General features: G+C 31.6%; 3 protein-coding genes across 5 annotated transcripts; all 3 read left to right on the forward strand.

Moving 5' to 3' along the window:
• The first annotated feature begins 1,175 nt into the window (after positions 1 to 1,175).
• LOC107927760 (uncharacterized) lies at positions 1,176 to 4,311 on the forward strand. Of its 3 annotated transcripts, none has more exons than XM_016858864.2 (5): positions 1,189 to 1,350; positions 1,522 to 1,675; positions 1,952 to 2,367; positions 2,908 to 3,231; positions 3,324 to 4,311. In XM_016858864.2, the coding sequence occupies exons 2-5, from the start codon at positions 1,545 to 1,547 to the stop codon at positions 4,031 to 4,033; spliced, it is 1,581 nt and encodes a 526-aa protein (XP_016714353.2). In that variant the 5' UTR covers positions 1,189 to 1,350; positions 1,522 to 1,544; the 3' UTR covers positions 4,034 to 4,311. The 3 variants fall into 3 exon arrangements, with proteins under 3 accessions (XP_016714352.2, XP_016714353.2, XP_016714354.2); XM_016858865.2 differs by having other exon boundaries at positions 1,192 to 1,360; XM_016858863.2 differs by having other exon boundaries at positions 1,176 to 1,675.
• Positions 4,312 to 7,853: 3,542 nt separating this feature from the next.
• Positions 7,854 to 10,598, forward strand: LOC107927786 (proteasome subunit beta type-2-B). The gene is made up of 3 exons (XM_016858899.2): positions 7,854 to 8,148; positions 8,253 to 8,376; positions 10,087 to 10,598. Exons 1-3 carry the CDS (start codon positions 7,991 to 7,993, stop codon positions 10,417 to 10,419), a joined length of 615 nt encoding a protein of 204 aa, XP_016714388.2. The 5' UTR covers positions 7,854 to 7,990; the 3' UTR covers positions 10,420 to 10,598.
• Positions 10,599 to 16,485: 5,887 nt separating this feature from the next.
• Positions 16,486 to 17,394, forward strand: LOC121214455 (18.1 kDa class I heat shock protein). Its single transcript, XM_041088125.1, has one exon. It carries the CDS (start codon positions 16,665 to 16,667, stop codon positions 17,226 to 17,228), a length of 564 nt encoding a protein of 187 aa, XP_040944059.1. The 5' UTR covers positions 16,486 to 16,664; the 3' UTR covers positions 17,229 to 17,394.
• Positions 17,395 to 17,810: the final 416 nt, after the last annotated feature.

Below are 17,810 nucleotides of genomic sequence, written 5' to 3' on the forward strand. Positions count from 1 at the left end.
TTTTATCATATTACTAAATTCACATTTAAAAATAATTATATTATTTAATTTATAATTATTAGATAAAAAAGTCGAAATAAAATAGAAGTCGAGATAATTACCCATTTAAAAATAATTAGAATTTAAATTATAATTATTAATTAAAAAACGTACTAATTTGAAAGTAGAGCTATTACTTGAATAGAACTCTAAACATACAATATATGAAAAAAATTTGTGATAATCATAATTATAATTTACTATTGTTAGTTAAAATATTTTAATGTAACTAAAAGTTGTTTTAATTTTGTTAATGTAAAATAAAGTTATTATTTGAAAAAAGTTTAATTATTATTTAAAAAAATTCTATTATAATATTTGAATTAATAAATTAATAAATTTAAATAAATTAGTTTTTCAAAAGGAAAGTAGTGTAGTTTAAGGTGGATAGAAATAATGAAAAAAAATGAAGATTGATTTTAGTATTTTTAATAATTCTTGTTCATAAATTAAAAAACATGATTGTGAGAATTGAATAGAATTTTACTTTTTATTTAATTTATACTTTCTTTTAATTTTCTTGTAACATAAAAATAAATATTTTATTTTTAAAACAATGAAAATGACTTTAAGATATTATATAAAAGAATTTTTCAAATGCTAAGATTTATTCAGAAAGTGATTAAAGCTCTCATTTTTTATATTCAGTGTTAGTTTGGATGTACGGAGCGGTGTCAGTGATATTAAATACTATAGTGATATTGTAGCGTGAAAAAAAATTAAGCTAAACGCACCACATATTCAGAAGGGTACTTAAATTACATGAATTCAAACTCTGTTATCCTGTCTCCTACCTTAATATTATAATAATATTAATAAATAAATGTTAAAAACACTTTAGCAAATAATATCTAAATGGTATAAAACAAAATCTATTGTGTCAAAATGTCCTAAAATCTAAAATTAATATGAAAAATAGAAAACGAATTAAATTAAGTTATCATAAATAATTAAAAAAATATAAAAAATTCGACCGAATCAAACTTAGCCTAATATACTTAAAATTAATAAAAAAAATCAAAACTCGAATTATCATGTGCAATTCGAGAAAAAAAAACTGGTCAAACCGGACTCGGTCTAGTTAGAAGGGTGGAGAAGTAATTTTATCTTCCTCACTGCTTCCCTTAAGATATTCTTCCTAGATAGTGGACAGTAAAGACTAGCCGCTGTTGTTGGGTTTTCTAATTTTTTTTAATAAATTCCTTTTTTAATTAATCTATAAACTCATCTCATACAAAACCACTTTCCTTTAGGACATCAGTTCTCGAATTCCCAGATCAGCTTTCCTTTTTTCTTTTAATTAATAAAATTGTAAATACAGGTTTCATGGTTTTGTTTTTTTTTTTGTGGTCTTGTAATGGAATCTCTTTTGTTACTTTGCCGGCTTCATTTCTTACTATTTCTTATAATTTATGATCACTGTTGAGTAAAAGAATCTGGAGATCAAAAGTTTTTGATCTTTGGGTTGCCTTGATTTTGCAGGTCAACGAGGAATTTCGGTTCTAATGATGTCAATTCCTTCACCTCCTCGTATGGGTACCCCTCCTCATATGCCTACTGCATCCTCAATCCATGAAACTCGTTCTGATATGGATAGTCCTCTTCATATTGATCTTCACCAAGATCTATTCCCAGAGTAAGCTTTGATCTCTTTGTTTTGCTTGGTACTGAGATGAAGTTGGAAATTTTTTAATTGGGTTCTTGTTTTAAAATAGTATTAAAATGTACATCTTGTATGTAATGAAAGAAGGTTCAATTGCCATAATTTAATGATCTTTTTACTGCTTAGGGTGTATTGAAATCATTTTCAGTGTAAAATGCTGCATGTTTGGATCTGGGTAACTTCCACTTTTTGCTCCAAATTCGTGTTTATGATGATGTTTTCTTGAATGCTGTTTTATTACAATTGTAGTTACTATGGTGGACCGGCTTACATTCCGTCTATTCCGAAAGAAGAGCCTTCGAGGAACGATTTTCCGAATGGAGATAATGGTTTTCCTCCTGTAATTAAAGAGAACGATTTCCCTACTCCACCGGTTCCACCGTGTACTTCCGGCGAAGGATTACCTTATGCTCCTATAGATTGGCCAAACCCTGGTGATGTTTGGAGCTGGAGAGTGGGGAGGAGGGTTAACAATGCTGGGTTTTATAGTGATAGATTTATCAATGTTCCGAAAAGTCTTCGGTTTCCAAACAGTCCGAAAATGTTTGCAAGCAAGCCAACGCTTGAACGTTTTATCCTATCACATTTCCCGACTGCAGATGTTAATGCTTTTTTTGCTTCGTTTGTTTGGAAGATCCCTGCAACTTTGGAACCTCCTGCCAAAGGTTGGCTGCAAACTGTATACTGTTCTCTGTTTCTTGCTGCCCTTTTATTCTTTCTAGAACAATTTAATTTCTAACTTTTTTCCGCGTGAAGTAATCTAGAATGCATCTTTGGTAACATTAGATTATAGTTGAAGTAATCTCATTGAGTACATGGGATTAACGATTAATGTTTGCTTGAGTCGAATCTTTTAATGTCATGTCAATTACTTAAGAAGTTTGAAACGCACGACTAATGGAAGACAAAAGCACGGATTTTGGATATAAACATTTATACATGCAGCAGTGTATCTACTTTACCCTGTAGGAACTCTTTTCTTGAGACTCGTTCGTAGCCAAAACCTTTTGTGAGTTGAATTGCTGATGGTTGTTGTAATAAACAACAGTATTGCATCATTGACTTACTAAACATGTTTAGATTTGTAAGATAGTATTGGTTTAGGCTTTGTACCCAAAAAGAACTTTGGCTACACTTCTTTTAGATTTTTCTAGTCGAGGTGTAGAGTTGGCAAAAGCTAAGCAAACCCGTTTAATCACAATCAGTGACACCAGTAGCGGTTGGAATCGAGGATGCTAAAAAAGAAAGTAATTTGGAGGATGCTAAAATTGAAAGTAACAAAAAGACTCCCCGTAGCAGCCAGAGGAAGAGGAATCCCCCGCCTAAGCCTCTCACTCCCAGAAATGGTCAAAAGAAGCAGAAGACAAGTAGAGGATCAGGATCAGCGTCAGCCAAAGGATCAGCATCAGCCACACCTAAGCGACAACCAACTCGGCAGCGTGTTAAAACTCCTGCCCCACCCCCACTGGAAACCGAAGATAGAAATGGCGGTCTTGAACTATCTTTCTTAGATGATGAAACAACAAGAGGTTAGAATATGAAATTGCGGTTGAATTTGAAGATACTACGTATCCGTTCTCTTTTATTTTTGTTTTTCATTGAAATTTTCTAATGTTTACAGCGGAATTCGACAACTATCTCAATGCATTGGATGACATGCTCACTCAGCCTTTGCCTGAAGAACCGTATTCCCATCCCGTGTTGTATAACTACTTTGCTGCAGAAAGCGAAATGGCTGAAGCTCGAATGAAACTGTCTTCATTTCTTGACATGGATTTCCCTTCGTTGATTTGCTTCAAAGACCTTGATGAACTCACAAGTTTAGCATCTAAACTTCGGAAAGATCCAACCCTTACTGCCGAACAACTTGTGAAGTTGAAGTTGATTGAAGAGATCCCGTCATTTTGTGAGGTTTTTCTCGAGAACAGGGAAATAATGGAACAGGCTGACAATTTCTTTACAACCCTTCAGCTCAATAAGACCAAGGTCACTTCACTCAAGCAAGAATACAGCGAGTTAAGACAGCAAGTAACAAACCTGCAGTCGGAAGTAGACACCAACTCATTGACGGTACAAGAAATCGACAATCAAATAGCGCAACTGAAATCCCATCGTGCACAGCTCACTAGATTGATAGAAAACAAGAAGAAAGACAAGGAGGAGTTAACGTACAATCAGAAGTTGGTGGCGAACTCCATTCCCAAAGTCGTACACGAAGTTCAGCTCGCTAATGCCAGGAAACCAGAATGGGAGATAAAGAAAGAGAATGCAGACAAACGCGAAGCTGAAATACTTGCTAAATTTGCTCCTCTAAAAGGGTTTTCCCTTTGAAAAATATCGATCTTCCCCGAATCAAATTCTCTGCTAAAGAGCTAATAAACTAAAACACGGTAGTTATGGGACTAATCTTTTAGTTTTTTCTCTATAACAGCAGGAACTGAGGCTGCTATTTGCTGCATGTGCATTGCTTATCTTTTTATTGTTCTTGTGTGTGTGTGCCTTGAATGCTATTAAAAGTGCCATAGCATTATCAATAGGTAGGTATCCTTGTAATTTATCTGAAGGTCTTTAATGGTGAAAGATGTCGTGGCAGTAGCATAATTATCTAATTATTATGGAGTTGGTATTAGAGATGCAATATCCTTTTGTGCTTTGAGATCTACCATTTTCAATTTTCGGGTTTATATATAATATTAGTATTAGGGGTGAACAAAATTAGATTCGATTTTTTTCAATTTGAAAAAATCGAAATTTTATTCTAATAATTCGAAAGACAGATTGGTATAAATACATTTCTGGTCCCTGTTAATTTTGAAAATAAGAAAATCGGTTTTTCTCAACAAAAATTATAAAGAAAAATTCAAAATAACATTCAAAAATTTAAAATATTTATAAAATTTTCAAAATTTATATTTTAAAAAATTATAATAAATTTAAAAATTGTAAAAAATATAAAAAAGGTTAAAATTTTAAAAAATTTCTAAAATAATAATTTTGGGACTTAATTAATGATTCAAACTTATCATACCTAGGTATCTTTTTTTCTTTTCTTTTTTGCTTTGAAATTTTTTTCAAATATATATGGTTTCAAATTTATGTGCTCTAATATATAATTAGTTATTGTGACAATATTTTTATTTGACATATTTAATTTTTTTAATTTAATTCGAAAAATTTCACTCGATTTGACTTGACTCGAATTGAAAAAATTTCAAATTGAGTTAGGATGATAAAATAGGTTTCGTGAAATCAAAAATTTTTCACTTGATTCGACTCGATTCAATCGAACGCTCGCCCCTAATTATATTATATGCTTGTTCAAATTCGGTTCAAGCTCGATCCGACTAGAAATATGATTTTTAAATTTTATTTATATTTATTTATATTTGTATATGATTAATTTAAGCTCATTTTAGTTATCTCTATATTATAATTATTATTTTTTATTTTTTTAAATATATTATTTTTAATTCTATGTTTATTAATTTTATATGTTTTTATTTTATTAAAATTTTTAACATAGAGAAGATAACATCTTTTTATGTTCAAATTATAATATTATATATTTACTTTTATTTTATATAAATTACATAATATATAAATTAAAACAAATATATTATGAAGTAAAAATGTGCTAGGTTGGACCATGAATGTTAGAGTTTCAGCTTAGCTTATATTTTAAATGAGTTTGATTCTGTATTATGAATGTTGGCACCGAATTGGATTGACTGAGTGAATCGGAAATCGGTCAGTGTATGAGTCCAGAAAAATAATTGAATCTGCTTTTGAGCAAACCATTTAGAACTGGTTGAATTGGGTTAAAAAAACTAGCTAACTAGTTTCTTATATTTTTAATATATATTTTTTATGAATTTTTAATAACTTATTTAATTAAACCAAATTGACAATTTGAAACGGTTGTGCTGGTCGAATCGAGAACGGGTGGTCTGGCCGGTTTGACTATCGATCTGGTCTTAAAAACCTTATTTTTTAGGTCTCATATTTTTGTCCAAACCTTCTCATATTTCGAATAGATTTTCGGACTTGAACAAGGAATCCAGTTTTTAAACAAGTCTAGGACAAAGTAGGCATACTTTTAACCTTAAGATTTTTTGTTTTTGATTTTTTTTATACAATACCCAAAATTATTTGTATTCTCTTCCAATCCTTAAATAGAACGCACTTCAGCGCGCTTAAATTCATGTCTTCCTAGACTAGTATTTGTTCAGAAAAAACCCATTCCTTAATATATATATATACATATATATATAATTTTATCATATATTTTTATAAGTTCAAATAAACAATAAAATTTTAAAAATGATGAAACAATCTTTCAATGGACACACTTTGCTCACACCGTTCACATTTTCTTTCATTTCTTTCGGATTTTGAGTGATCTGTTTTTGTTAATAAATATAAAGGTAAATTACACCTAAAGTCATTTGACTATTAATAAATTTATACTTTGGTTATTTAATTTCAAAAAATTTACATATTAGTCAATGAACTATTCGAAATTATAAGTTCGTCGTTGACTTGTTAAGTTGCTAAAAGACATTGGATGTGGGGATGGGTAGATTTACAATTTGGCCACTCAACTATTAGTAAGTTTACAATTGATTATTCAATTTCAAAAGGTTACGAGTTGGCCATTGAACTATGAGTAAATTTACACTTTGGTCACTAAATCTTTACACCATTACTCCCTAACTTGATAATTCAAATAGGATCGGGAATAACTCAAGCCAAAATCCTATTAAAGCCACTATCTACCCCATGCTTCACCTCTAACCTAACTAACGCATCAACCCTTCAGTGTTAACTCACTCACCATTTTCCCTTCAGCTAAATCCATAAGTCAAGAAATTTCACAATTAAGCTATTCAACTCTATTACCCTAAACCAACAACCAAATATCATCACAAACATAATCAAATCAAACAAAAATACCAAAATAACAAATAAAAAATAGGAAGAAAGTCTCCTATTTTAGTGATCCTCGAATGAGACCTATAGAAGCAAATAGGTAAAAATAAAATCAGAGAAAGGAGAATATATCAATATAATATATATAATGAAACTTAAACGTACCAAATTTAGTCAGGACTTAGTCAGAGAGTTCTAGGTGACGAGGGCTCAATCCAAGAAAGTCTCGATGAGAAGATGAACATATTGAAGTTAGGTGGTCATCCGACGATGGTGGATGAAGATCAAAGAGCTTCTTTGTTAGGGATTTGGGTTTACATCTGTGGAGTTTCAAGCCATTTCAAGGAAAACTAAACTATAAAGTTGAAAGAGGAGGAAAAAGCTCTGGTTCAGTGTGTTTCTTTGTTGGAGGCGAACATCGAATGGTGGCAAGATTACAAGAATACAACTATGAAAAAGGTTCCTATAACCCTAAAACTTACGAACAATTTAATGGACAACTTGTAAGTTACTCTAGATAAATAGTGAGTTACTGGGCATCAGGCATCCTTTAGCTACTTAACAGTCTACTGACTTAGATGTTAACTTTCGAATAGTTAAGTGATCAATTTGTAACTTTTTGAAATTGAGTGACCAAAATGACTCGTTTTAGTGTTAAAACTAATAAAAATATTTATATTTAAATTTAATTATAAAATATAAAAATATTCATTTAAATTTTAAATATTTTCTATTATTTCTAAACAATAAAACAAGTTGATCCAAACTAACATGGGTTAAGAAATATAAACATAATCTTAGGCCAAAATAAAGCAAACTGACTGACCTGAGTGAGCTGTCTAACCCATGAACACTTCTAGATTGAATCAAAGTGAAAATTAATTTCTCCAAACCTGAATTGATCAGTCGAACCATGACAGATTTAGTCTAAACCTTTCCAAGGGTCAGGTAGCCTGCCCGACTTGACTTGGGCCGAACTTAGACCACCCTAACCTGACCCAAATTCAATTTAAATATAAAAGTATATAAAATATTAATTAAAGATATATATATTTTTAATATTTTATTAATTTTTAATAGTAAAACGAACTTTTTTAGCTAGCTGAGCCAGCCCAAAAATCGACATGGGCTTAATTTTTTGAAACAGCTTTAGTCTGGCCCAATCTGCAACTAAGAATCGGACACTTTTCTATGACTAATATAGCCCCAATCTTTCCCCATTATTCCCCATTTTGCCACTCTGTAGTCTGTACAACTTCTTCCTCAAGACAGTTCTATTAAATACAGAAAAACGAAACCAAAGGAAATAAAATCTCTGAAAGGGAAAAAAAAACTCAAAATCAACAGATCGAAGTGAAAATGGAGTGCGTGTTCGGTTTAGTGGGCAACGACTTTGCCATAGTGGCGGCGGACACGTCGGCTGTTCACAGCATCCTTGTTCACAAATCTAACGAAGATAAGATCATGATCCTCGATTCTCACAAACTCATCGCCGCCAGCGGTGAATCCGGCGACAGGTTCTCCCTTTTTCTTTTTCGTTTTCCGTATAAATCTAGTATATTTATTCGTCCTGCTAAAATTTCAACGGAAAATTATGTAACTTTCTTTTTTCTCCTTACAGAGTGCAGTTCACGGAGTATGTACAGAAAAATGTGGCCTTGTATCAGTTCCGAAACGGTATTCCTTTGACGACTGCCGCCGCCGCTAATTTCACTCGCGGTGAGCTTGCCACTGCCTTAAGGAAGGTATAAAAGTTTCTGACTACTAATTAGGGTTTTAATAGTATTATAATTACGGCTAATTGAAATTGTTGATGGCATTCGTAGTTGAAATTTTGTGGAATTTGTAGGAAGGGTTTGATGAATTGGAGTTTTTAGGCTTCTATATTTGTAGCAGTAGCCGTATACAATAAAGCTTTACCATGCCCTGGATTGTATAAGGGTGGCATCACTTCTTTGCCCGTTTACTGCATAACTCATCGAACTAGAGATGCAGCATTGTTAATCAGTGTTAAGCTATGATTATAAAGCTGGAAGTCTTGCATGGAAAGAATTGAGATCGTGCTTTATATTAAGAGTTGAATATTTATTTATAGTCAAAATTTAGGAGATCCCTAGGTAATAGTAACTACTTTGTGTGATCAGGTGAGAGGTGACTTAAATGAACTGCTTCGCTAACCCGTAGGGAAGTCTGAACTTGCTTATAAACCACTTTCTCTGCTTGCCTAAAAAAACTAATTTCGACTATCGGATGTGTTTATGATGCTTAAGGTTGGTGGATATGGAGTCACTTAGATGGCTATTGTAGGCTTCTCCATCTTAGATTTTATTTGGCCTTTTAGCTGTGTATTTTGGAGATTTTTTTTGCCACCTACTAGACTGTAAAATGGTGTGGTTTCCTATTCTATATGTTCTTGAATGACATACTTGTAGATATGTTCTTTCAGTGGAAAAGAAACAATTAAATCTGGTTATGAAGTTGGGCATTGGATCTTTGTAATTAGTACTGCTTCAAGGAAATGTGCTAGTTAAGGAGGCCTCCTTTAGTGTTTTTCCAAGATAATCACCTGTGCTTGCTTTAACTAGAATCCCTAGAACTAGAAAGTTATAATACCATGTAAGGTTGATAATGATTTAAAGTAGAGTTAATACTTCTATTGCATGAATCCATGACCCTATGATGCCTCTGATTAATTAGGTTATAGTATCTGATGGAACACCTTTTGAAGCTTTATGACATGAATCCTTGTTGTTTAGGTGGAAGATCAGGTTAGAACAGTCCAAGGAATTTCGAAGTACACTGAAAAAATTTTGTTATGTTTTGGAGTTCCAATGTTTACTTAAAATATCTAGTTCTTATTGACGTCTCTGTTACTTAGTTATCTGGTGTTCAGATGATCCTGGAATCTTGCAAATCTAGTTCTGGAGTTCCTTTAGTTCTAAGGTTGTGTCTATGTTTAATTTCCTTTTAGCAGTGAGTTTACTTTTAGAGTTTATATTTGATGAACTGATAGTGGATATATACAGTCATTGTGTAAAGTGAATAATAATGTCTTCTCGTTACCAATACAGATAATTATATTTGTAATGAGGTGTCATCATTCGATTCACTGACAGTTTATAGATTTATAGTGGTAGTGCATCAAATATAAATCTTTATTTTCATGACTTTTCTTCAACCAAATTCAACTCGATGCATAGATTTTGAGTCTTGAACTTTGTTGTGGATAATCTCATTTCCTTTTGCAGCAGTAAACTCTACCAAATACTTGTCATTTAAAATTTTGATCTTCAATTTCTAGCAGTTGGTAATTGCATCAGGTTATGTGTTGCTGCTTTTAAGTGCCTTTGAATGCACCTACGTACTCATCTATGCACAAGAACGATTTTTAATTCTCTATCATGTCCTTTTTCCTTGTTTCTACTATTGTTAACAATGATATTTGGTTTTTCCAGAATCCATACTTTGTGAACATCCTTCTTGCTGGCTATGACAAAGAGACAGGCCCATCTCTGTTCTATATCGACTACATTGCTACACTTCATAAGGTTGATAAGGGAGCATTTGGTTATGGATCCTACTTTTCTCTCGCTATGATGGACAGGCACTACAAAAGTGGCATGACAGTGGAAGAAGCCATTGATTTAGTTGATAAATGCATAATGGAGATCAGATCTAGACTGGTTGTGGCACCACCAAACTTTGTCATCAAGATTGTCGATAAAGATGGAGCAAGAGAATATGCCTGGCGTGAATCCGTCAAGGATGCTGCAGTTCCTTCGGCCTGAGATTTTATCACGTACTTGCTCTCCCGTTCTGGATGTTTTAATTTGCATTTACCGATAGGAAACAATGTGTGACGGCAGTGAAAATTAGTATATGAAAAACTATTTACTTTGATTTGATTATGTTCTGAAGTGGAAATTTGATGATATTTTATCTTGGAATGGAAACCTTTTTATGTGCCTCCAGGTAGAGGGAAGACCATGACAGTGGGTGTTATTGAATGTCTCATCTAATTTTAAGGATGCATTGCTAATAAAGCCTATGACAAGCTGAGTTGGACCTTTGTGGGAAATGCTTGGAAACTATAGGCTTCAGTAGTAATTGGATCCATCCTATAGTGGCATCGCCAAGGTTAGGTACTAAGTGCTTGTGAATAGAAATCAATTTGATTTCATTTTTACTAAAATAGGCATACCTGTTCATCATGTGCCGCAACATACTCTCCGGAAGAGAGTAGAATATATGGCATCAAAATAGGAAAATTCCTATATTGTTTGCTGATGATTGTTGCATTTTTTTTCATGTTAATATAGAAGAATGCAATGCAATCAAGAAGATTATAAATGATTTTAGTAATTTGAACAAGTTAGAATTCATGGTTAGTGGAAATTGCCTGTCGTTAAATTGATAATGAATAGTCTTTTTTAGTTAGTATGATAATGCATTTAGTCCTTAATACTAACATATTCTATCAATCTAATTTTAAAAAATTCAACAGATTTAACCTTTCATGTTTACACATTCTGATTCACAAACTTTCTAATTAAAGTTTTCAACATTTAAAATAGAGACATTTCATATTTATTAATTATTTTATTTATGGTTGAAATTATTCAATTCGATATATTAAAATAAATTATTAATGATACGTATTGCGTAGATTTAAAAATTAAAAACAAATAGAATAAATAATAATCTTTTAATCAATTTATAAAATTATCCAATAACATTATGGTTAGGTGGGATGTAATGGCCAGCTTAATAAATGTCTCCTGTTGAAGTTTTTCAAAATAAAAAAAAACATTAATCATGTTACCAAATAATAATAATAATACGTTGTTGATTATGTTGCACCATTTTAGGTTTATTTATTATATATACAAATAAGGGTAAATTATACTCAATGTCTTCAAATTATTAGTAAGTTTACGTTTTAGTTATTCAACTTTAAAAAGTTACTAAATGATCATTGAATTATTTAAAAGCTTTCATTTAAATCATTGGACTGTTAAAAATAATTGTTGTATTACCTTCTCAGTTCGCACCCCTAGCACCAATCTATGAACGATACTTTTCTTTTCATAAAATAAATTTAAATGTCATGAATCTACGAATTAAAATTCAAATAGCTTTCTTGTTTGATATCCGACGTCAACCATCAGATCAACTTGAATCTAAGGTATGTTCTTCTACACGTCAATGGGGACTGAAGTTAAAAAAAAAAAGGAAACTTAATAGCCCATACTTAAATAAAAAATTTTCGAATAGTTCTGTAACTTAAATGAAAACTTTTGAATAGTTCAATGATCATTTTGTAACTTTTTTGAAATTAAGTGACCAAAACGTAAATATACTAATAGTTTAATGAACTAAAGTGTAATTTACCATAAAATAATTAAATTTATATGTTTCTGTTAATATACTTAATTGTGAGTCAACCATTCAATTATAATCAAGAAAAAATTTCTATGCATGCATGGGTACTTTTGAATGAGCATTTACTTTCAGTATGATGTGTTTACTTTTTGTCTCATGCAATAGTAACGCGCATTTTTTATTAACGAAATGCAATTTAGATCTTAAATATGTAACTAATTATATATAGGTTAGGTTCCTCTGTTACATCAATCAGACTCACTTCTACATAATTTTTTTTATCAGCCAATCCTAATTTCAATTAAATCACCTTTCCTCATTTGTTTCTCTTTTCTTACCTTCTTTATTAGTGAATGGGACCCTCGAGAAAGCTTTTTTGTCAATCCGGTAGAAATTGACATATGGCGATGTTATTTCTAGCCAACATGCCAAATGAAATTTGTTTAAAATTTAACAAAATTTTAACAATCCTATACTTTAATTTTTTTCTTTATTTTCCTTTTCTTCTTCCCCTTTAGTTTTAAGAAATGAAAAACATAGAAAAACTACATTAAAATAAATGGAGGAGGAAAACAAAGGGAGAAGCAGAAGATAATGGAAAATAATTAAAAAAAGAAAGTCAAAAGAAAAAAAATTGCTCAAAATGAAAAAAATATGGGGACTAATTGCATAATTTAACCTAAAATTTTTGTTTGAAATGATGATTTAATGTGCCATGTTAGTTTACCGTTACACCGTTAACAATAATTAACGGCTCAGTGACTAAAATGTTATAACACGTTAACGTGACTAAAATGTTACAACACGTTAATGTAAGTGACTAAAATGTAACATTTCAAACATCAGTAACTAAAATGTAATCTGAGGTAAACAAAAATGACTGTTTTGATAGCTTACCCTTGTATATATTATAGTATACCATAAAATTAGTTACATATTTAAAGTTTAGGTTGCACATCATCAATAGAAGAAGAAGAATGCACATTGTAATATCATAATGTTATATTAATTATTATACATTCACGATTTAATTATACAATAATTGATATATTATATGTCCTTAAAAGTATATGTATACTATTTTTTATAATATAATATATACTAAAGATAATTATGTCACATTAAAAAAGAAATTCATATTATAATATTTATTTTAATTATATAAATATTAATTAATTTGTTGTTTAAAATAATTTAACCAATTGAGTTAATCAAATAATAAAAGGGATAGAAATTCTGATAACTTTATCTCATTGTTCACTTAATTTTACGAATACAAAAGCATAAGATTTAAGAGAATAACATATTAAATAAGATATATATTTTTTGTAACTTTTAAACATATTTACATTTATTATATTTATTATAAGTTATTGTATTTAATTCTCTTATAAATTAAAATATTTAATTTTAGAAAATATTTTTATTGATATTTATATGTTGTTTATTAGTTTGTATAAATTTTAACTAAAGATGAAAACTAATTTTGATGGTTAAATTATAGTTTTAGTTGTTAAAGGTTTTTGTCTTTTTAACCTTTTTGGAATTAAAAATTTAAATATTTTGTAATCAATTATGTGTGCAGGTGCTCATGAGTTTGGTCAGGCCTAAGCATGATATTAACATAGTGATGCGAGCATGGACTTGGACTCAACCAAAATAGCTCGTGAAACATTGCAAGATCCAATTGAGCTGCCAATAGGGCCAATTACTCGTGCACGAGCTAAGAAGTTTAAAGAAGCTGTCACGAGTATAATTGATCGAGTTTGGGCAGAAACTGTCACGGGATTAATTGATCGAGCTTGGGCATGCACTCCATGCGTTCCATGCAATGTGTTGCAAATAAAGTTTTAACATCAGTGTGTTTAATTCGGTTGCTGGAGATAAGGATTTCAATCCATTTTAGTTATTTTAGTTTGAGTCTTTAATTATGTCTTAGCTTGAACATCTTAATTATGTGTCTTAGTTATTGCACTTAAAATTATGTGTCTTAATTTTGACATAATTAATATTTGTCTAAGTTCATACAAATTAAAGTGTGTTTAAACTTTGTCTTAATGTTGCATTTAAATCGTGTCTTAATGTTGGCTAGATTGTTCACATTGGCTACTGCTAGAAACTTCCTCTCAAGCTAATGCATGCATAATTGAAGTTCATTGGACCACATTTATGGAGCTTTATGCACTTAGACGAACATGCATGTGGAAGGTGCTGAACACAACCTCCTAAGAGCCTTTCCGTGAAAAGCCAAAGCATCAAGTGTGTCCACACTTGACCAATCGGTTGGCTACCAAGTTCACACCTATGATTCCCCTTCTTTGCAATCAGTTTTGCAACAGCACCCACTGCTCTAGCTAATTGTCCACCCCTTCCAAGTGTGATTTCTATGTTATGTATGGCCGTGCCTAAGGGCATATCGGTTGAAGTAGATTCTTCTTTTTGATTGATCAATCGATCTTTTAGCTCCTTATCGTCGTGGAGGAAAAATCGGACTACTTGGGGGGCTGGGGTAGGTAAAACAGTACTCATTATGGAATTGATCAACAAAATTGCCAAAGCTCATAGGGGCGTATCCGTATTTGGCGGAGTAGGTGAATGGACTCGAAGTGACTAAGACAAATCTTTTTTGTCGATAACCTCAGACCAATCAATCGAATATTGATTAATACGTAATCGATCGAACACTATTTGAAAACGACTCTTTTGCTCAGAAACGAAATGTTCCAAGCCATTCAATTCTTGTTGTTCACACTTTGAGACTCTTCATGCAACTCAAGCAGCACTAATGACCTACATAACCATTCGGTTTTCAAAGCAGCATCAATTCATGTTCACACCATTTCAACCGTTCAACTCTATGAACATTCAGCTAATCTTCAAAGACCAATGAATTGGCTGTTCGGGAATGCAAATGTCACAATGTGAACAAGGTTGTTGGCCTCATCAACGTCTAGAAACTCTCAAGGGATGCCTTGAACAAATTAATGGTCATCAAGCACATTAAGTCTGGTTGTATTTCATGCCTATTTGGCTGGTTCTTTGTGTAGCCTATAAATACTAGGCTTGAAACACTTTGTAAGGCCTTTTTTTTTTGACAAATTTTATATACTATTGTGAGTGTTCACTCTCTTTGTTCTCACCTGACTCAAATTAACTTATCAAGCAACCCTTGTGGCATCAATTTGTTTCATTCTTGAACTTATCACTTCTTCGAAATGTGGCGTTCAACCCCTTATACTGATTGGTTCCTATCTTTCTTGATAGAGGGTCACGGTTCTTGTTACCTTCTCATAACCATCTTAAATGCTAATATAAGAATTGGGTCAATATTGTCCTATAATATTGGTTCATTTGTAAGTCCTTAAACCGAATTCAAACTTCTCCAATTCTCATCCATCAAAACACCCATTTGCTTGCCATCCATTCACGTTTCAACCTTATCAAGTACATTACTTTGATACTTCTTAATTTCGATCGGGAACTCTTGCGACTCATAATCATCAAACGAATACGAGCTCGCATCACATACTTCATGCTTGCCTAACTCCAGTCCAACCCGAAATATAAGCTTAAAATTTTGCTTAAACTCGCCCATATTTGTAAATAACTAACTCAAGCCCATTTTAGGCCCCACCTTTATTATTTTTTTAATTTTTTTAAAAATATTTATATTATATTATTTTAATATTTAATAATTTTATACATTCTTTATTCATTAAATTTTTTTCTATAATCATATTAACGTTATATATTTAGTATATGTTTATTTTTTTAATATGTTCTAAATTACATAATATATAAAAATAACATAATATAAAATATTATAAACTTAAAAACAGGTTGGGTTGGGTCAAGCTCAAGCCTTAAATGTTCAAGCTCGAACCCAACCCATATTTTAAACAGGCCTAATTTTTTTACCCTAGCCCATTTTTCGAGACTAATATTTTTACTCAAATCCTCCCAAATTTTGAGCAGGCCTTTAGGCTTGGACGGGTAGCTTGACCCATGAACAGGTCTAGCTATGTGGAGTCAGGTATCTACAAATATCCAAATAACAAATGTAGATCTATTTGAGGAGGTCTATCTGCTCCGAATCTGATAGTAATTTTAATATCTAAATCCAAATATTATTTGAATCCACTAGAATAATATCACTTTACCCAGATAATTAATATCTAGTATGATTAAATATTCTTGTCAAATTAATATTTTAATATTTGTATTATAAATAATGGAAAAATTGATAAAAAAAATTAAATAATGGATCATTTTTACATGTTCATAAAATTAATATTCATATGATGTTTATTTTTGAAACTTAACCACATGGAATTGGTAAGCATGGAATGTTACATCCCATGATAATCGCAGTCGCCTAAAGCAACACGTGTCGACCTGAAGATTAATATCTGGAAACTTCAAAATTTCCCGAGAAAATTCTGGTGATTCCACCAACCTTTTTTCGCTGTATTGAAACAACACGAACCATCCAGATAAATCCCTTTACTTCCCACTCAAACTATATATATTTCACTACACATCTCATTGTATATCACCAGCATTGATAAACAAAGATCATCAAATCAAAATCATCCTCAAACTGTTCAACAATTTCGTCTCCCATTACCAAATTTCCCCATTAAAGCCAAAAATGAGAATCCCAAATCTCACCAAAGCCTTTATTTTGTTAATGGCAATAACTCTGATGTCAACCCAAGCCAACAGCCTAATCCCTTACAGTAGATCCTTATGGGACGTGATGCTCGCTGAAGACCCATTCAAAATCCTGGAACAAAACCCAGTGACCGTCCCCAAAGGATCAGAACCCGTCGCTTTAGCTCGAGCCGACTGGAAAGAAACCCCACGGTACCATGCCATTACCCTGGACATCCCAGGGATGAAAAAGGAGGATTTGAAGATCGAGGTTGAAGAGAACAGAGTGTTAAGGATCAGTGGAGAAAGGAAAGAAGAACAAGAAATTGAAGGAGAGAAATGGCATAGAGCTGAAAGGACGAATGGGAAGTTTTGGAGACAGTTCAGGTTGCCTGCGAATGTGGATATGGATCGTATCAAAGCTCATATGGAAGATGGGGTTTTGAGGATCAGTGTGCCTAAAATTGTAGATGAGAGTAAGAAGCACTCTAAGGTGATTGACATTGTTCAGTCGGGTGGTATTGGTGAAGATGTCAAGGCAACCTCCCATGGTCATCATTAGATATTTGATTAATCTACCAGGTTTTTGATGGATTGATTTCGGGTTTTCATCGTTTCGCCTTGTTACCTAATAATAAGTTGATGTTTATGTGTTTGGTTGAAGTATGATGAAATGGTGATGCTTAATTTCAATATTATCAATATATTAGTATTTCCTTTTCAGATAATTCTGCATCTATCTATGTCTATATGTTAATTAAATTAAATTATTTGTCTGTCAAAATTACAAATAAATAAATTTAATTTTACTATATAATAAAATTAGATAACAAACTGATTTAATTTTTCACTTTAATTTCATTAAATCAAAATTAAATTAAATTTTAAATCGTTTCTTTTTACTTCGAGAAATCATTTAGTGCGTATAATAATTTATGCAATCTATTTTTAAGACGTTTTCAGATAAATAGATTTTACCATATAATTCTTACAGATTTATGTTTGAGCTAACAGAAAGACTGATCAGATATATATAATTAGAGCTTAAATTTGTATTTGAGTTCCAACTCCTTATTATTAATAACAAATTATTTAGTACGGAGTGGTCTACTAAAAATACCATGATTAATTTTTTTATTATATA

This window comes from Gossypium hirsutum, chromosome D02 (genome assembly GCF_007990345.1).
Source record: "Gossypium hirsutum isolate 1008001.06 chromosome D02, Gossypium_hirsutum_v2.1, whole genome shotgun sequence".
Taxonomy (NCBI): Eukaryota; Viridiplantae; Streptophyta; class Magnoliopsida; order Malvales; family Malvaceae; genus Gossypium; species Gossypium hirsutum.

Excerpts from the sequence above, each read along its gene's own strand:
- LOC107927760 (XM_016858863.2), top strand. The coding sequence starts at position 1,545 with ATGATGTCAATTCCTTCACCTCCTCGTATGGGTACCCCTCCTCATATG. Across the intron at positions 2,368-2,907 it reads TTTGGAACCTCCTGCCAAAG|TGACACCAGTAGCGGTTGGA; the intron begins GTTGGCTGCAAA and ends AATCACAATCAG. Across the intron at positions 3,232-3,323 it reads AGATGATGAAACAACAAGAG|CGGAATTCGACAACTATCTC; the intron begins GTTAGAATATGA and ends TAATGTTTACAG.
- LOC107927786 (XM_016858899.2), top strand. The coding sequence starts at position 7,991 with ATGGAGTGCGTGTTCGGTTTAGTGGGCAACGACTTTGCCATAGTGGCG. Across the intron at positions 8,149-8,252 it reads AGCGGTGAATCCGGCGACAG|AGTGCAGTTCACGGAGTATG; the intron begins GTTCTCCCTTTT and ends TTCTCCTTACAG. Across the intron at positions 8,377-10,086 it reads TTGCCACTGCCTTAAGGAAG|AATCCATACTTTGTGAACAT; the intron begins GTATAAAAGTTT and ends TGGTTTTTCCAG.
- LOC121214455 (XM_041088125.1), top strand. The coding sequence starts at position 16,665 with ATGAGAATCCCAAATCTCACCAAAGCCTTTATTTTGTTAATGGCAATA.